Source organism: Canis lupus, chromosome 24 (genome assembly GCF_048164855.1).
Source record: "Canis lupus baileyi chromosome 24, mCanLup2.hap1, whole genome shotgun sequence".
Classification (NCBI taxonomy): domain Eukaryota; kingdom Metazoa; phylum Chordata; class Mammalia; order Carnivora; family Canidae; genus Canis; species Canis lupus.
Window position 1 is genome coordinate 39207523 of NC_132861.1, and position 18272 is coordinate 39225794.

The following is an 18272-nucleotide window of genomic DNA, read 5'->3' on the forward strand; positions in this document are numbered from 1 at the left end:
GCTGTAGATAACCGGAAAATGCTCGCTCCCTAAGGTTAAGGACTAAGATAACGGGGCGCACGGAACTGCACACGGGGGCACATGTTCACCGCCTTCCCGAGGCTCGGGTTGTTTCGGGGAGCAGCGAGGGGGCTGGAGCACACTGCGATCCGCGGCCCCGAGCGGTGACCCCCGCAGCGGCCGCCGCAGGCACGTAGGCAGGAGGCGGGCCCCCCCCCCCCGCCAGGACACCGCCCCGCAGCACGCCTGCGCGTTCCGAGCCCCCCCGCCGCGCCGCAGCCGCATCCACTGGGCACGCGCAGGAAGGAGGCGGCGCGGAGTCCACTGCGCATGTGCACGCCTCGGCCTCGGGGAGCTGGGTAGCAACACGGCCACGCGGAGCCGCACCTGCCAATCAGCGCGGCCCGGGGCGGGGCTTCGGGTCTGCGCTCCCCGGTAGGCGGCGGGCGACTTCCGGCAATAAACCTCCGCTCGGCGGTCAGGTGGGGACCCAGGGCGTCCGCGCTCCCGGCGGGGACTGAGGCAGCGCGCGCTCCAGGTGGGGACGGACCCCTCTCCCCCACCCAGCCCTCCCCGCGCCAGGTAGGGTCGGGGGCCCTGGGCACGCCGGGGGGCGGAGGCGCTGCTCAGCCGCCCTCGCCGCCTGCCCTCGGCCGCCGCCCACTCCCGCGCGCCCGCGACCCCCCGCCCCTGGCCTCCCGCGCCGCGGGCGCTTCCTCGGGGTCTGCGCGGCCCCCGACGTTGCCCGGCGCCTCCCGCCTGCGCGCCCGCGGCCCCAGGCCCTTCCTCCCGGGGACACCTGCCGCCTCCGCCCTGCGGTCCGCGCCCCACCTGCCCCCCAGCACCCCCGTCCCGGTCCTCGGCCGCGCCCCGCCTGCTGCCCAGTCCCCGTCCCGGTCCTCGGCCGCGCCCCGCCTGCTGCCCAGTCCCCGTCCCGGTCCTCGTCCGCGCCCCACCTGCTGCCCAGCCCCCGTCCCCGGTCCTCGGCCGCGCCCCACCTGCCCCCCGGCACCCCCGACCCCGGTCCTCGGCCGCGCCCCACCTGCCCCCCAGCACCCCCGTCCTGGTCCTCGTCCGCGCCCCACCTGCTGCCCAGCCCCCGTCCCCGGTCCTCGTCCGCGCCCCACGTGCGCCCCAGCACCCCCGTCCCCGGTCCTCGTCTGCGCCCCACCTGCACCCTGGCACCCCCGACCTCAGTACGCGCCCCACCTGCCCCCCGGCACCCCCGACCCCGGTCCTCGTCCGTGCCCCACGTGCCCCCCGGCACCCCCGTCCCCGGTCCGCGCCCCACCTGCCCCCCGGCACCCCCGTCCCGGTCCTCGTCCGCGCCCCACCTGCTCCCCAGCCCCCTCCTGTCCCCCGTCCTAGTCTGCCCCACCTGCCCCCCCCCCCCCCCCCCCCCGTCCCGGTCCCCGCCCGTGCTTCACCTGCCCTGCCCTCCTGTCATCGTCCACGGCTCCAGCATCCTCCCCGCACCTGGTCCTCTGTCCCCAGCCCTTGTGCATGGTTTCAGCATCCCCCCAAACCTGTCCCTCGGTCCCCAGTCTTTGTCCAAAGTTCCAGTATCCCCCCAAAACCTGTCCCTCGATCTCCAGTTCTCGTCCACAGCTCCAGCATCCTCCTCAAACCTGGCTCTGGGTCCCCAGGCCTTCTCCAAGGCTCAGCATCTTCACTGAGGCTGCTTCCCTGAGCTGGCAGCTGATGCCTTGGCTGTACATCCTTCTCTTCACCATCAATTCGCTTTCACCCTTCGTTACAGGGTTCCACTACTCTCAGTGGGCCTATTCAACTCATTTTGAAAACTCAGGCATCTAAAGAATCCTTACTTTTCTCTGTGAAGTCCTCTTTTCTTGCCTCTTCCAAATCTGTATTCTCCAGCCCTAACCATAAGACACATTTTCTCATAAGAATTCATGCTCCTCAAATGGCATTTTCCCCTCTTTATTTCCTGGTCTCTGTTTCTCTGAAGCATCTGTGACCACCTCTCAGAATTTGCAGAAAGTTCCATTTCTGATGATCAGCCATCAGTTCACTGCCTCTTGACATTTTCTGGTGATCAAGTTCCTCCGCACTTACAAACCATATTCACATTTGACCCTAAGTTATTTGGAAATCTTGTAAGGATAAGAAAGCAGTAAAAGATCAGATGCTTATGAAATTGGGGACCAGTCTTTCTTATCACAGAACGATAAAAGTTTTCTCAATTTATGTTGAAACATAAGCAAGAAGAGGAAAAGACAGTGGTTTGCCAGCTATTTTTGCTGAACACCAAACTGCCTTACTATTATCTACATTGTCACTTCTTGTGTGGGTGGGTATATGGTGCACAGCATTAACTTGAACTCTGCGCTTAAAGCTGTTATTGTCTGGAAGGAACCAATATAGGTACCACTTGCGTTTCCTTGTCCTCTTACTTAAACAGCAAAATACATGAAGCCTTTTAAAATTTATTAGAGTGTGTTTCTTGGGATGTTTTCCTTAGTGTTTTTATGTTTAGATTCGTCATTACTTTAGACTACATCTGGTGACTTAATGTAACAAGGTATCACTTAAAAAAAAAAAAAAAAAACCTCACAACTTTATGACCCGTTCTTTTCACAGGGTGCTCATGAATTGCTATTGTTAAAAGTATAGTGACAGCAGGGGCCCTGGACTGACCATCCAGAAATGGGATTCCCAGCTCCGCCACACCCTGTGCATCAGTTTCTTTTATAAAATGGAGAATTAAGGCTGTGAAAGGGGGATGGTGACATTTTCTGTCTTTCAGGGCAGTGTGGGGCTGAGATAGGACAGGTACCATGTGTGATACATATGTGCTAGGATCATCAGCTAAGAAATGCATCTTGTTGAGGGAAGACATTTCTTGGTTCTGCATCTCTCCTGTTGTGAGTTCCTTTGGCTTGGGGAAGTCCCGTATTTCTGCAGGATTCCACCCCAATCTCCTGCCACAAGAAGAAGAGATTAAGGGAAGATTTGTAAGAGTTTAGCCCCATGTGCTCTCTGACATCAGTTAGCATGAAGTGTGGGTAAAATTGCCAACCATACCAGCTATTTCTCAACTGAGTAGCCACCCTCTGAGTAGTTGGTCTTACGTGCTTGATTTTCAGGAGTCAGTTTATGTTTTAAAATATTTTATTTACTTCAGGCAGAGAGAGAGAGAATATGGGGTGGGGTGGGTGGCAGAGGGAGAAACAGACTTCCCTGCTGAGCAGGGAGCCAGACGTGGGGTTCCATCCCAGGTCCCTGAGATCCTGACCTGAGGTGAAGGCAGATGAGTAATGGACTGAGCCACCCGGTGCCCCTGCTTTTATTTTTGTGTTTGAAGTTTTTCAAAACAAATGTGATTTTAAAGTTCATAAAGTTATAGCAACTCAGGTCTTTTAGCAGGGCAGATAAATACATTTCCATAAAAAGTGATGGGTTGTTTGTTATTCTGAAAGTGTAGTAATATTTCCAATCTGCAAATTTAGATGTCTCAGGTTGGGAGTATTTTTGAAAATTTGATACCAGGCCTTTCAGATTACGCCGTGTCTTGTTTTTCTTTTCTTCTTGTGTTTTCCTGATGGCTTTTTCTTACTGTTTATAGTAACTTCTAGAGTCTGCCTTCGTTTGTGAACTGTATAGGATTGATTATACTTTAAAATAAAGCTCCATTGTGATCCAAAGAGCATATGTCAAGTCTGTGGAATCCACATGCTAAAACAAAATGAATCTTCTCCTCCGTGTTGAAGATAAAAACCCTTGAAAATGGGCTTTTAAGTTTCCCTGGTCCATGGGGCTGCACTTCATTCCTGCCACTCCATATAAATACAAACCAAGCACCTGAAATGTCAGGCTAACCATGTTCAGTTCTCACAGAAGGAGTTGCAAAAGAGTTGGTTATCTTACTCAAAACACCAAGCTGATTCTTAACTTCACAGTGAAAACTACTTAAATGTTACAGGAGTAGCTTGTGGGGCCTGAATAGAACTGTATTAAGTGGTGAGTGGGCATAGCGCTTACCTAGACAGGCCAATGTTTGTGCATCTTCAAGTGTTAAGACAAGTTTGTTAGCTGAGGAGTTGGCAGGAGGTTTCTGTCGCCTGAAGACTTGTGCTTTCTGCCTCCCCTTCACCCCACAATCCCTGGCAGGTTATTCTCAAAATAGCACTGCTCATATCACTGTGTTGCCCCAAAACATAATTATTTGGAGAATAAAGTCTAAGCGGCCTTGATACTGAAGTTTTCTGTGATCTGGCTTCTGGTCACCTTTCCAACCTACCTGTCAACCTTCCCAAAGATTTCTCTATTTCAGCCAACCAATTCTGTTCATTCTCAAAGATGTCACATGTATTCCCAGTTTTGTATGTTTTTTTTTTTTTTACCCACCATTTCTATGATTGGTATTTTTTCCCCTTGTCTTTCCATGTAATTGAGATCTAACCGTGCTTTAAGGCCAAGGTGATGCCCTGGTTTTTCCTCAGAGGTCCCAAATGATTTGCTTTTTACTGAATTTCTTTTTTTTTTTTCTTTCTGAATTTCTTTTAGTTATTCTCTTTACCACTCATTCAGTACATACATAATATATTTTTGTTTTAGATATATTTACATATATTATTTGTGTGAATTTTCTCATTTGCTGTTATCTTTTTATTTTATTTTTTTCAAATTTTTATTTAAAGATTTTTTTAAACAAATTATTTATTCATGAGACACAGAGAGAGGCAGAGACATAGAGGGAGAAGCAGACTCCTTGGAAGGAGCCCAATGTGAGACTCAATCCCAGACCCCAGGATCATGCCCTGAACTGAAGGCAGATATTCAACCCCTGAGTCACCAGGACTCCCATCAAATTTGTATTTAAATTGTAGTTAACATACAGTATAATACTGGTTTCAGGAGTAGAATTTAGTGATTCATCACTTGCACATAATGCTCAGTGCTCATTACAGGTGCCCTCCCTCATGCCCATCACCCATCTGCTCCCCCCCGCCCCCAACTCAGCAATTGCACTACTGGTATTTACCCAAAGGATACAAAAATACAGATTTGAAGGGGTTTGTGCTTCCTGATATTTCTAGCACTATTATCAATAGTAGCCAAATTACAGAAACAGCCCAAATGTCCATCCACTGATGAATGGATAAAGAAGATGTGGCTGTTGTCTATTTAGTTCTTCGACTAGATAGTACATCTTTAGGGAGGGATTACATAGCATAATAACACATCTGGCCTGTGTTTAACTTTGTCGTTGGAGTAATCTATATTTGGTGTGTTTAGCAGTATTCTGAATAGTTGCCACTTTTTTTAAATATAAGTTTTTCTGAATCCACCATATATGATACCGAGAGGTACTTTGGCAGCCATCAGCAGTGGTCCTCACAGACATTTTTCTCTCGTATATGTTTTATGAGACTACCCTGTGAGCAGCATCTGCTCTATCCTGGTATGCACTTGCCTTCTTTGGGAGGATTGGATACTATGGGAGACAGTTTTATTAGATACCTATGCAGTGACCAGATGTGGTTGTAGCTTCTGCATTTTAGGGTGATTGGTAATTTGAAACAAGTCTGTAAGATGATACTTATAAAAACAGTGCTGAGATTTAAATAATGATTTTTAAGGATCTTCTAAAATAATTTGAATGAATGAATATGTGGCTGTTAAAGATGTGGTCTTATTGGGAATCCAAGTGTAGCAGGGTTTAGAGATCCTCTTGGTTTATGGGAAGATGAGTTCATCATATATTTTACTTTAAGGAAATGAGCACTTAGAGTTGGCCCAGAAATACTGTTGAAGACTTAGAATTTCCTTCTAACTTGTCTGTTTTAAGGCAGTATAAATGTCTACCTAATAGCCTATTTTTTGTTAGTTATAATTAATATAGTTGGGAGATTATATTTGAAAACTTCTGTCTCTCAAGTACTCTGTTAGAAATACTCCACATTAGGGAAATACTCCAAGTCTACTTTGGATGTGAGATTAATATAACACATTACTCTATTGAAACTATTTTTGGTTGAGTTATCCTCTACCTTTTTGTGACTAAATCAACTACATACTGTTTCAATTCTTACTGTACTAGCTTGTTGATAGTATTTTACTCTCTGTCAATCATTTCTTTCTTAAAATACATTCATCTCTTGATTTCCTACTTCTTCTCTCAAGCTCTTTGGCTCTTCTTTTCTTTTCTTTTTTCTTTTTTTTTTTTTTGGCTCTTCTTTTCAATTCCCTTTCTTGGCCCATATATATCTGCTTGTCCCTTAACTGTCATTGTCTCTTAGAGTTTTTTCCTTGGCTCTATGTGTTCTCTGTTGTGGTATCATTCCTCTGGCTTTGGTTCCTAGCTGAATGCTGAGGATTTCCTGGTCTTGTTGTCTAGCCTTAGTCTTCTCTCTTCTGAACGGTGGATGTGTATATGCATTCATTCTCTCTGTGTTTACTGAGTTCCCTTGTGTGCCTGGCATTGTTAGAAAATACATGTACCCATCACCCACAGATCTGGGGTTGAAGCTAAGCATTGTATTTTATAAAAGCTTCCAAGACTGTACTGTTAGCGCACAGCAAGGGTTGTAAACCACTGAGCAAGAGGTACCACTCAAGGCAGTAGAAGAGCTAGTATTGGGTGTCTTGCTTTCACTAAATTGTAAGCTCTATGAAGGTAATAATATCTGTGTTGTCAGTTTTCAAGGTCATAATTTTTACACAAGGATTCTTATATGTGGATTCCAGTATAGTGCTTATCACCATGGGTTCGACAAATCTAACAGGCCCTCCAAAACTGAAATCGGTGTCTCTTTGGTGCCAGAAACTAAAATCTGGCCACCTGTGGTTTCCCTGCACACATGCAGCCAGTCTGCATGCTTGCTCCTTGCCCCTTGGGCCTTTCCTTGGGGGAACAGAGAACATGGTGGCTGGCTCCTTGGAATCCTGAGAGAGCCAGACAGTGTGTGAGATAGAAGTCCTTGACTGCTCTTGACTATGCCTCCTGAGTGCTTCTAGAATCTACCCTCTCTAGTCCTGCTGCAGAGACTCCAACCTTCTGGGGGCCAGTGTTCAGAAGCTGCCAGCCCTAACGACTCCTCTTGCCTCCAGGTGCCACCCTGCCAATGCCAGCTTCCATCCTCACAGTGTGACCTGGAGCCATTTGTAAAGATTGAATTGAATCACTTGCCTGCCGAGGCTCCTTTTTTGGGCCCCTTGTTGCCCTCAGAGCAGAGTCTAGTTCTTTGACGTGATCACATCTCCATTCTCACTTCTTAGCACTTCCTGTACCCGCTCTTACGCTGTATGCTTTGACCAAACAGGAGTACATACAGTGTATGCATCATGTTGCTTCTAATTTCTGCTGAGAGTTGTCTCTGTCCATCTTACCCAGGTGCTGTATGAACACCAGTGTCTGCTCAGCATTTAGGGCATATGCAGACATTTATATAGTAAGAACTTTATTCTTTTAAGTTAATGAATAAATGTTCTAAATGACAGGAAACTATATTTGCACATACATTCCTTCTGTTATAGGAGAACTATGCCATTTTTGGGTCAGGACTGGAGATCTCCTGGATGGAGCTGGATCAAAACAGAAGATGGCTGGAAGAGATGTGAATCCTGGAGTCGGGACCTTGACAGAGAGAATAACCCATGTAATGTCAGTCACAGCATGTAAGTTATGGCCAAGCAGAGCCACAGCATTTGCCTGCTTCACATGTGTGATGTTACCTGCTTTGAAGTCCCCACAGTGTGCCATAGCTTGTATTGGCCGAGTTTGCCCATACACAAGGCTGGTGAGAAGCCACATGTTATTTAGCTAAAGCCTCAGCCTAGTACATTGTCTGGAACCTTCCCATAGGAACCTTACAGTGATCTGAGAAGAAGGATTACCATTACCCTCATGTTATAGCTGAGGAACCTCAGGAAATCAAGATCTGGTTTTGGCAGCATATGTCTGAGACCTGTAGTAATAGTGGCTTGCACAAAACAAATCCATTTTTTTCTCTAGAAAGCCTGAGTTGGTGTAGTGACTTTGGTCAGGGATGGAAGGACATTCTGTGTGGTTGCTATGCTATCCCAAGGTGGAGTATTACCCATGGCATCTACATCATGGTCAGTAGGGTGAAAGAGGAGGATACTTGGATCACAGTTGCTCACACCCCATGGGCTGGAGTACTAGATGAAGACAGATTGGGAGTTATCAGATGAAAGTCAGAGATTGCACAAACACAGAAGCATGGTATGATAACTGCCAATCACAAGTGGTGTTTGAACATCTGGAGGTTTAGGAATCTCAAGCCCTCTTGAGTCTAGTAATTGATTTTATATATGTTTTTATTTGGTATTTGCATAATTACCAACTGTATTTTAAACTGATGGGCAATATGATTTTTCTTTATCATTTTATTATTTTTTTCATCATCAGTGTACTTTTTTAATCCCCATCACCTGTTTCCCCCATCCCCCACCTATCTCCCTCTGGTGACCCCCAGTATATTCTCTGTAGTTAGGGGTCTCTTGCTTGGTTTGCTTCTCTCTCTTTTTATTCCTCCTTTGCTTGTTTGTTTCTTAAGTTCCACATGTGAGTGAAATCCTATGGTATTTGTCTTTCTCTTACTGACTTATTCCACTTAGCATAATACCCTCCAGTTCCATCCACATCATTGCAAATGGTAGGATTCATCCTTTCTGATGGCTGAGCAATATTCCATTGTGTATGTATATATATACACCACATCTTCTTTATCCACTCATTTGTTGGTGGACATCGTGGCTCCTTCCACAGTTTGGCTGTTATAGACATTGCTGCTATGAACATTGGGGTCCAGGTGCCCCTTTGAATCACTGCTTGTGTCCTTGGGGGTAAATACCCAGTAGTGTAATTGCTGGGTTGTAGGGTAGTTGTATTTCTGAGGACCCTCCACACTGTTCTCCAGAGTGGCTGTACCAGCTTGCATTCCTACCAACACTATAAGAGGGTTCCCCTTTCTGGACATCCTCACCAACATCTTGTTAATTTTAGCCATTCTGACTGGTATGAGGTGGTATCTCACTGTGGTTTTGATTTGTATTTTCCTATGAGTCATGTTGAACATCTTTTCATATATCTGTTGGCCATTTATATGTCTTCTTTGGAAAAATGTCTGTTCATGTCTTCTCATTAAAAAAAAAAAAAAGATTTATTTATTTTAGAGAATGAGTGCTCGTGCACATGAGTTAGGGTCAGAGGGAAAGAATCTCCAGCAGATTCCCCACTGAGCTTGGAGCCCAACACGGGCTTGATCCCACGACCCTGAGATCATGACCTGAGCCCAAACCAACAATAGTTGGATGCTTAACTGACTGCACCCTCCAGGCACCCCATTCTGCTTGTTGTTCAGTTGCATTATTTGTTGTTTGGGTGTTGAGTTTGATACATTCTTTATAGATTTTGGATACTAACCTTTTATCTGATGTGTCATTTGCAAATAGTCCATCCTGTACATTTTCTTTTACTTTTGTTTTCACCGTACAGAAACTTTTTATTTTGATGTAGTCCCATTAGTTCATTTTTGCTTTAGGCCATCTGATTTTCTGACAGAAATTTAGTAGTGTTAGGCTAGAGATTGCTTTTGCAGTATTTAAATAGAAGTTAATTTATATTTCAGATTATAGTAAAGATAACGTTATATTTATTGAACTCATATTGTGGCATTTCGCTGCCATTCTGAATTTTATTTAATATTCATGGCTGTAAATTTTACATAAGGTTGGTAATTATATATGCTGCTGGTATTAGATGTTATACAGCTGTGAATTTTCAAAGTTATTTTTTGTCTTAGAGTTCTCATAGCAAATTCTTTATTTTTTTAATTTTTTAAAAGATTTTATCTATTTATTCATGACAGACACAGTGAGAGAGAGAGTCAGAGACACAGGCAGAGGGAGAAGCAAGCTCCATGCTGGGAGCCCAACATGGGACTTGATCCCAGGTCTCCAGGATCACACCCTGGGCTGAAGGCGGTGCTAAACCACTGAGCCGCCCAGGCTGCCCTCATAGCAAATTCTTTTTTTTTTTTTTTTCATAGCAAATTCTTTAAATGTAAACTTGGTTGAATGCATCTAGAAATGTTTGGTGTTTACGTGGACTCCCAGTGACAACTATTCATTGTGGAGGTTCTTGATGTCACTATTCAAGGATGGGTCAATGGGCTATGACGCATCAGAGTGAGAAAACTATAATGTATGAAGTACCCTGTTGCCACTTCTACACTGAGAGATTCATGTGACTCTGTGGGTTTTTTTCCTGATGTGTCTCCCCTTCATCCCACACATTTTAAGTATCTGAGAACAAACTGTCTTCTGCGTACACATAGATGTAGAGAACATAGGTTAGGACTATTTGCTCTGTGTGGTGAACTCCATATCCGCCTGTCTCCCTCACCCTGCCCCATGGACTCTCCTTGCCCACTCCCGTTCAAACTTCTTCCAGAGTCCTTTTGAGTAGCCAGCTTTGCTAACAGGCGCTTCTCTGCACGTAGTGGAAGTACTGACATGCCCTTACTGCCACGGCCGTGTCACCATAACCGTGGACTGCCTGCGTTGGGCAAAGTGGAATGAGAATTAGCTAGTGCTCCATCCTTTGCAGTATCTGGTGACATCCAGGTGGTCTCTTTCCCCACTCTTTTTTCTGTGTCTTTCCCCTCTTTTTCCTTGTTTTCACAAAAATGTGTGTCTAGCCAGACCTGTGGGGAGAGGACATGGATGACCCAGCCCTGCAGCAAATGTCTGATCTTTTTCTTTCCCTGGAAGAAAAAGCAATTTAACCTTGATCCTACAATTTCAAAAAGAAAATAAAACCATAGGTAACCAGCATTTCAAATCACTATGTAAAATGACCTTTTCTTCCTCTGAATATCTTTGAGAAATAGCGCTCCTGGTTCTTTGGTTTAGGATAGGCTTTTCAAAACTAGGAAAATTGTCATAAAAATCAGTTAGTCAATAAAGATTCTAACCAACTTTGTTAATTTTTTTTTTGTGTGTGTGTGTGTGATGGGCATGAAAATAGAACACTTTTAAATATCCCCCTGTTCTCTTTTTGCCTCATTTTGGGATTAAAAGTTCAGAGGAAATAGGTAAGCAGTCACACAGTTCACCATGGCAGTTCAGGGATTGTGAACCCCTCCATACTTCGAATCCTAATTAAACTTTTTTTTCAAGCAACATTCACAATATTCCAGAGGCTAATGATGATGGAGCAAACATTAACCCCTATTTCTAGTGCTTCGTTCTTCGTGGAAAAGATGTGTAGAACTACAGTGTCTTGTGCTGCAGAGCAGTTTGATATACGGGGGAATCATCTCACACCCCTGCTGAGGAGGGTTGCTCACTAGGCTGTAGACCATCTGGGCCACACATTGACCAGGATTCTAGCAGATGCAGACCGCTCAGGGACGATGAGTGTGTGCCCGTGGCAGTGTCCGTGCAATCAGATGGCAGCGGGGGAAAATAGACTGGACAAGGAGAAAGGTGAGCCGCCGAATATTCCTTGAGTTTTTGCCTTGGGGAGAACCATATTTATTAGTAATCTGGCCCCATGTCTCCCTCGGGGCATTGTTGGAACGCAGTTTTATGTCTGAGGACAGATCTTGTGTGATTTTGTAAAGGGAAGGCATTGAAGAGCTGCATCTAGATACTGCGTATCTGAGAATTGGTAGCCTTCATCAGATTGGGCCATTTTCAGTAACTCCAGGCTCAGAGGGGCTGTGGAAAGAAGGCGCTTCTTATCCTGGGAGGCTCAATGTGACAGAGGGGGCACTCAGCTCTGCCCTCATGGTGGCACTCCTCAGGTTTTCTCCCTTTGCCTTTAGGTTTTTTTAAATTTTATTTTATTTATTTATTTATGATAGTCACACACAGAGAGAGAGAGAGAGAGGCAGAGACACAGGCAGAGGGAGAAGCAGGCTCCATCCACCGGGGGCCCGACGTGGGATTCGATCCCGGGTCTCCTTGATCGCGCCCTAGGCCGAAGGCAGGCGCCAAACCGCTGCGCCACCCAGGGATCCCTGCCTTTAGGTTTTTAAGTCTTTTCACTGCATTATTTTTATTGACCTCTCCTTAACCATTGTTTCCAATTCAGGTTTGAGTATTTTTTTTAAAGATTTTATTTATTTATTCATGAGAGAGAGAGAGAGAGAGATTGAGAGAGGGAGGCAGAGACACAGGCAGAGGGAGAAGCAGTCCGCACGCAGGGAGCCTGACGTGGGACTCGCTCCTGGGACCCCAGGATCACGCCCTGCACCAAAGGTGGTGCTAAACCGCTGAGCCACCTGGGCTGCCCTTGAATATTTTTTTTTAAAAGGTTTGTGTATTTACTTTAGAGAGAGAGCATGAGGAAGGGCAGAGGGAGAGCGGCAAGCAGACCCCCTACTGAGGCAGAGCCTGTCATGAGGCTCGACCCCAGGACCCCAGGATTGTGACCCAAGCAGAAATCAAGAGTTGCACACTGTGCCAATTGTGCCACCCAGGCACCCCCAAGTTTGAGTATTTTAAGGCTTATTTTGGTCATTTGGTTCTCAGTAGGCAGAGGCATGGAAGGCATTGTAAATTTGGGACTCCATAGAAAGTATCATCAACTTCTAATAGGCCCCAGGATATATGAAGGTAATTGAATTCTTTAAAAAGCATTTTTATTTTTATTTTTTTAACGATTTTATTTATTTATTCAGAGAGACAGAGAGAGAGAGGCAGAGACACAGGCAGAGGGAGAAGCAGGCATCATACAGAGAGCCTGATATGGGACTCGATCCAGGGTCTCCAGGATCACGCCCTGGGCTGCAGGTGGCGCTAAACCGCTGCGCTACCGAGGCTGCCCATAAAAAGCATTTTTAAATTGTGGATCCTCTGAAGGAAAAAGAAAAGAGGCTGTAGTTTTGGTTCTCTTACGAGAATGCAAAAGGAGTCTCTGATCATGATGATGGGGAACATCCATGAGGTCGTGGGCTGTGCTCCCTTGGCCACAGTGCCTGGGTGAAGAGACACTCCTATGCCCCTCTGTTCAGTCAGAGAAGCACCCCGGCTGTCATCTTGGTGTTTCGCCTTGGATCTTTCTCATTACAGCTTGCCTTAGATTGTGTCTTCAGTGACTGGAAAGAAAGATGTAGGTAAGTGACGTAGTAAGTTAGCTTCAGCGTCAGACCAGCGCTGAGTGTTTCGGGCAGTATTTGTTGTTACTGCTACATTGAGTAATGATTACATATGGATTGTGAAGGCCCATCTCTGACTTTATTTTCATATTGCATTTTTTTTCCATTATAAACCAACAAAAGTCATACAGTCCTGCAGCATGTCGTAAGAAAAGACAGAGTTGTTCTTTCGCTCACGTCCTGTCTGCGTGGGTAACCAACCACATAGCTGCTGTATCGTCTGGACGTTTTGAGTCTGTGGGGCTGAGGCTGTTCTCTGACCAGTATGATTTCAGGGTCCGTCTTGCACTCACATAGCCCGGCTCCTCAGGGTTTGACCCCTCATTACTGGGGCTTCTGGTCCTCTGCATCGGAGGCCCGGCTCTGTGGTCCAAAACCATGAATGTTGGCCTCCCAGCCTTGAAGCACAGAGGGTTTCATGACCACCTTGGCTGCCTACCTCCTGTTTTCCCATGTGGCCAGCTCTCTCGTTTTGCACCTCCCTGTGTCCACCTTATATTCCCTGACCCGTTGTTTCAGCGATGGTCTTGCCGGGACCCTACACTTCCGTTCCTTTTTCTTTTTTTTTTTTTTTTTTAAATTGGCCCACTTAGCAAATTCCTAACCCTAAATGAACCAGCACGTGAGCAGCTAGGAAAGGTAAGGGGGAGAAATCCCGCCAGGGAACACGTGACGCCACCGGAAGCACACTCCTTCCTCCCTCCCTTCCTCTCTTTTTTAGAAATATTTTTTTTTTTAAATTTTTATTTATTTATGATAGTCACAGAGAGAGAGAGAGAGAGGCAGAGACACAGGCAGAGGGAGAAGCAGGCTCCATGCACCGGGAGCCCTTCGTGGGATTCGATCCCGGGTCTCCAGGATCGCGCCCTGGGCCAAAGGCAGGCGCTAAACCGCTGCGCCACCCAGGGATCCCCCTCCCTTCCTCTCATCAGTTCATTCAGACCTTTGCTGGCTCCCTAGCTGATCATTTGCGCCTCTCATTGATGCCTTCTCTCATTCAGGAGACTTGTGTTTATGGCCATGTGCTCCATGCCCGATGGGCCCCCAGTGCTGCGGCCACTCCAGCCTCGTGAAGGCTCTGACAGAGGTCCTCTGACTTCGGAGTCTTGTGGGGGGCATCTGAGCTCACACTGCACCAGGGAATCTGAAGGCAATGGGCTTGTCCTCAGTCCAGCACACCTCAGGTGTTGGAATCGGAGACTGTGTATGTGTTTGTTATTAGCTACCTCATATGAACGGAGTGTGCGTGAGCCCTCCTGGCCCCGCACACACTGGCGGGGTGAGGGCCTTTGGCCAGAGAGCTGCGGAGTGCCATACCTGTAGGCAGGAAAGACGCAGCTGTTGTGTCCCCTCCAGGAAAGAACCCCTTGCAAACAGTGGGCTGAGTCTTCCCTCTGCCCCTTGGGTGCATGGACAGAGCCCTCCGTGAGCCAGGCCTGAGATGTGTCCAGTTTCTGATTTCACGTCCTGTTGTACCCACTCGGTCCAGATGAGGAGTTCTCCATGCTGGGGTGCAGCAGAACATGGAAATCCCAAAACCCATGCCCGATGGAGCTTCCATTCTGGAGCAACAGACAGCAAGTGGACAGAACATCTTCACTGTGTGGCTTGTCTCATTTAATAAGTGCCGTGAGGGGGAGAAGTCAGTGTGGGAGATAAAAACAGTGAGGGAGCAGAGGTGGTCAGCAGGGATGTGGATGGGGTAGACTCTGAGGAAGGGATCTGTGGGGAGGAGCCTCCCAGGGGGCAGGAGCATGTGCCATGGGGGCGACAGCAGGACACTGGAGGCTGGAGTGAGCCAGGGCCAGTTGCACAGCCACTGTCCATGTGCTGTAGGGATGGGGCTTCTCTCTAATTGAGGTGGGCAGAGGTGTTCTGCACGGGGGAATGAGTGCAGCGTCAGGTTTTAACGGGCTCGTTCTGGCTGCAGTGTGAAATGGGCTGCAGGGATGCAAGGGCAGAGCACAGGTAGAGGTAAGACCCACTAGAGAAGCGGCTGTGGAGGTGTTGATGGGGGTGACGGCACAGATTCTGGGTGTGTGTTGCAGCTGGAGCTCCTGGGGCTTCTGACAGATTGAGCAGATGCATGTGCTGGAAGGGAGGAGGCGTGCAGGGAGCCCTGGGGGGACGGGGGTTCTCTTGTTCTCACAGGCATCCCCCAAGGCTGTGATGGCCAGGGCATGGGGCCAGGATGCATCTTTCGAGCTCCAGTGGAGTGGTCTCATTTATGCTCCTGCTGTCAGTGTGTGTTCATTTGACTGTGCACTTCACCCTCTCTTGCCACTTCATTTCCTGGAAGTAGTTCCAGGTCAGCACGTGTTGACTTTACCTCATTTTTCATGATGCTGTAATTCATTGTATAGATCAATAACTTATTTATCAAGTCACACTGATCCTGTCCCATTTTTTCAGTTGAGGTATACTGACACAGAACATGAGAGTAGTTTGGGGTGTGCAGCATGATGTTTTGATGTTTGTACTTGGTACGTGGTGACCACAAGGTAAGGCTCATGAGCATCTTCACCACGCATACGTTCACATTTTTTCTTGTGATGAGAACTTCTAAGATTCTCTCTCTCAGCAGCTTGCAAATATGTAGGGTGGCATCATGAACTCTAGTCACCATGCTGTGCCTCACATTCTGCAGGATTTTATATCTCACACCTGGGAGTCTGTGACTTCTGACTCCTGGTTCCTGTCTGCTGGCTGTGGTGACCAGCAGTAGCTCTGGTCTCTGTATCTGGGAGCATGGCTTGTCGTTGTGTTTAGATCCCACGTGTAAGTGAGATCATGTAATGTTTGTCTTTTTGGATCTGACCAACTTCACACAGCACAGTGCCCTGAAGGAACACCTGTGTTGTTACAAATGCCAAGATCTCATGATTTTTTACTGCTGAATAATAAATACTCTATTGCATGGATACCCTGTCCTCTGTATCAGTGTATCCATGATGGATACCTAGGTTGTTGCCATGTCTTTGTTACTGTGAATAATGTTGCAACTGAGCAGTGAGATGCAGATGTAATTTCCAGTGTGTTTTCATCTTATCCAGATAAATACCCAGAAGTGGGGTTGCCAGATGACATGGTAGCTCTATTTATATTTTTTTGAGAAACCTCCACAGTGTTTTCCACAGTTGGCTGCACCAGCTTGCATTCCCACCAATAGTGCAAGAGGGTTCCCCTTTCTCCAAGTCCTCACCAATAGCTTTTGTTTCCTGACTTGGTAATTTTAGCCATGCTGTCAGGTATGGCTCACTGTAGTTTTGATGCCCATACCCACTTTCTTGAGTCTTTTTGTATAAATGGCTGTTAAATATTGTCAGATGATTCTGTATCTGTTGTACTGATTTTTATTCTTCCTTTTGTTAACGAGGTGTATCAACATCAATTGATTTGCTGATGTTGAACCATCTTTGCATCCCTAGAATGAATCCCCATTTGATCATGGTATGTAATTCTTCTGTTATGTTGATTTCATTTGCTAAAGTGTAATTGAGGGTTTTGCATCTATACTCATCAGGGATATGGGCCTGTAAGCTTCTTCTTTCATGGTGTTCTCGACCAGTTGGATATCAAGGCAGTACTGTCCTCTTAAAGACTTTGAAAGCATTCGTTCATCTTTTTTTTTTTTTTTTTTTTTTTTTTTTTTGGGGATGAATTTGAAAAGGATCAGTTTTAATTCTTCTTTAAATGTTCACTAGGGAAGCCATCTGGTCCTGACTTTGGTTTACTGGGAAGTTATTTTCTGAATCAGTCTTCTTATGAGTAATAGGTCTATGCAGATATTCTGTTTCTTTGTGATTGTCTTTGTAGGTTGTATGTTTCTAGGAATTTATCCATTTCGTTTGGGTTGTCCATTTGTTGGTGTATAGTTATTCCCCGTGGTCTCCTATGATCCTATGTAGTTTCTGTACTATTAGATGTAATGTCTCCTCTTTTACTTCTAATTTTTATTTTAATTCTCTCTCTCTCTCTCTCTCTCTCTTTGGTGAGTCTAGCCAAAGGTTTGTCAATTTTATGTTTTGCAAAAAAACCCTCTGTTTCATTGATCTATGTCTTTTTATATTGCATTTCATTAATGCTCTGAAATTTGATACATACTTTCTTCTCATTTTCATTTGTTTTTCCTTTTTTAGTTCCTTGAGATTTGAAGTTAGAGATTTTTCTTATTTCTTGGTATAGGCATTTATCAGTATGAAATTCCCTTGTAGAACTGCTGTTGCTGCATCCTGTATGTGTTGGTGTGTTTTCCATTTTCGTTTGTCTCAAGGTAAGTTTTCTTCTCTTTTGTTTTTTTGTAATACCCATTGGTTGTGTAGTTAACAGTTGTTGTGACTCCATATATCTGTTAATTTTCCAGTTTTCTTCTTCTTCTTTTCTTTTTTTTAAAAAGATTTTATTTATTTATTCATGAGAGACACAGAGAGGCGAGGCAGAGGCAGAGGGAGAAACAGGCTTCATGCAGGGAGCCCGATGTGGGACTTGATCCCGGGACCCCAGGATCACACCCTGGGCCCAAGGCAGGTGCTAAACCGCTGAGCCACCCAGGGATCCCCTCCAGTTTTCTTCTTATTGCTTTCTGGTTTCTTAACCATTTGGTCAGAAAACATACTTGATATAATTTCAGTTTTCTTAGATTTAATAAGACTTGTTTTGTGGCCCAATATGTGATCGATGCTGGAGTATGTTGCATGTGCATTTAAGTAGAATGTGTGTGTTCAGATGCTTTTGGAGGGAATGTTCTGTGTGTGCCTGTTAGTCCCATCTGGTTTAATATATCCTTTAAGACTATTGTTTCCTTATTGATCTTCTATCAGGATTATCTATCCATTGATGAAATTGGGGGTATTATGTTCTCTATGATTATTGTATTGCTACCTGTCTCTTTAGATCTATTAATATTTTATTTATTTAGGTACTTCCATGTTGGATGCAGAAATATTTATAAATGTTGTATCTTCTTATTGGAGTGATCCGTTTATCATTATGTAATAATGTCCATTATTATAGTCTTTGTTTTAAAATCTGTTTTATGAGGTCTGTATCCCTTCCCTCAGCTTTTTCTTTTGGTTTCCATTGGCATGAAATCTCTTTTTCCGTTGTGTCATTTGCAGT

General features: G+C 45.7%; 1 protein-coding gene across 11 annotated transcripts in view; it reads left to right on the forward strand.

Moving 5' to 3' along the window:
• The window catches only part of FBXO25 (F-box protein 25), a 63311-nt gene that overhangs the window by 9187 nt on the left and 35852 nt on the right, over nucleotides 1–18272 (forward strand). For 5 of the 11 annotated variants that reach the window (XM_072796420.1, XM_072796415.1, XM_072796417.1 and 2 more), the window contains exon 2: nucleotides 7501–7641. In XM_072796420.1, the coding sequence (XP_072652521.1) occupies nucleotides 7508–7641 (134 nt within the window). In that variant the 5' untranslated portion in view covers nucleotides 7501–7507. Of the gene's footprint in view, nucleotides 1–373; nucleotides 583–7500; nucleotides 7642–18272 lie in introns of those variants that run through there. The other 6 variants (XM_072796419.1, XM_072796424.1, XM_072796423.1 and 3 more) reach the window with 3 other exon arrangements.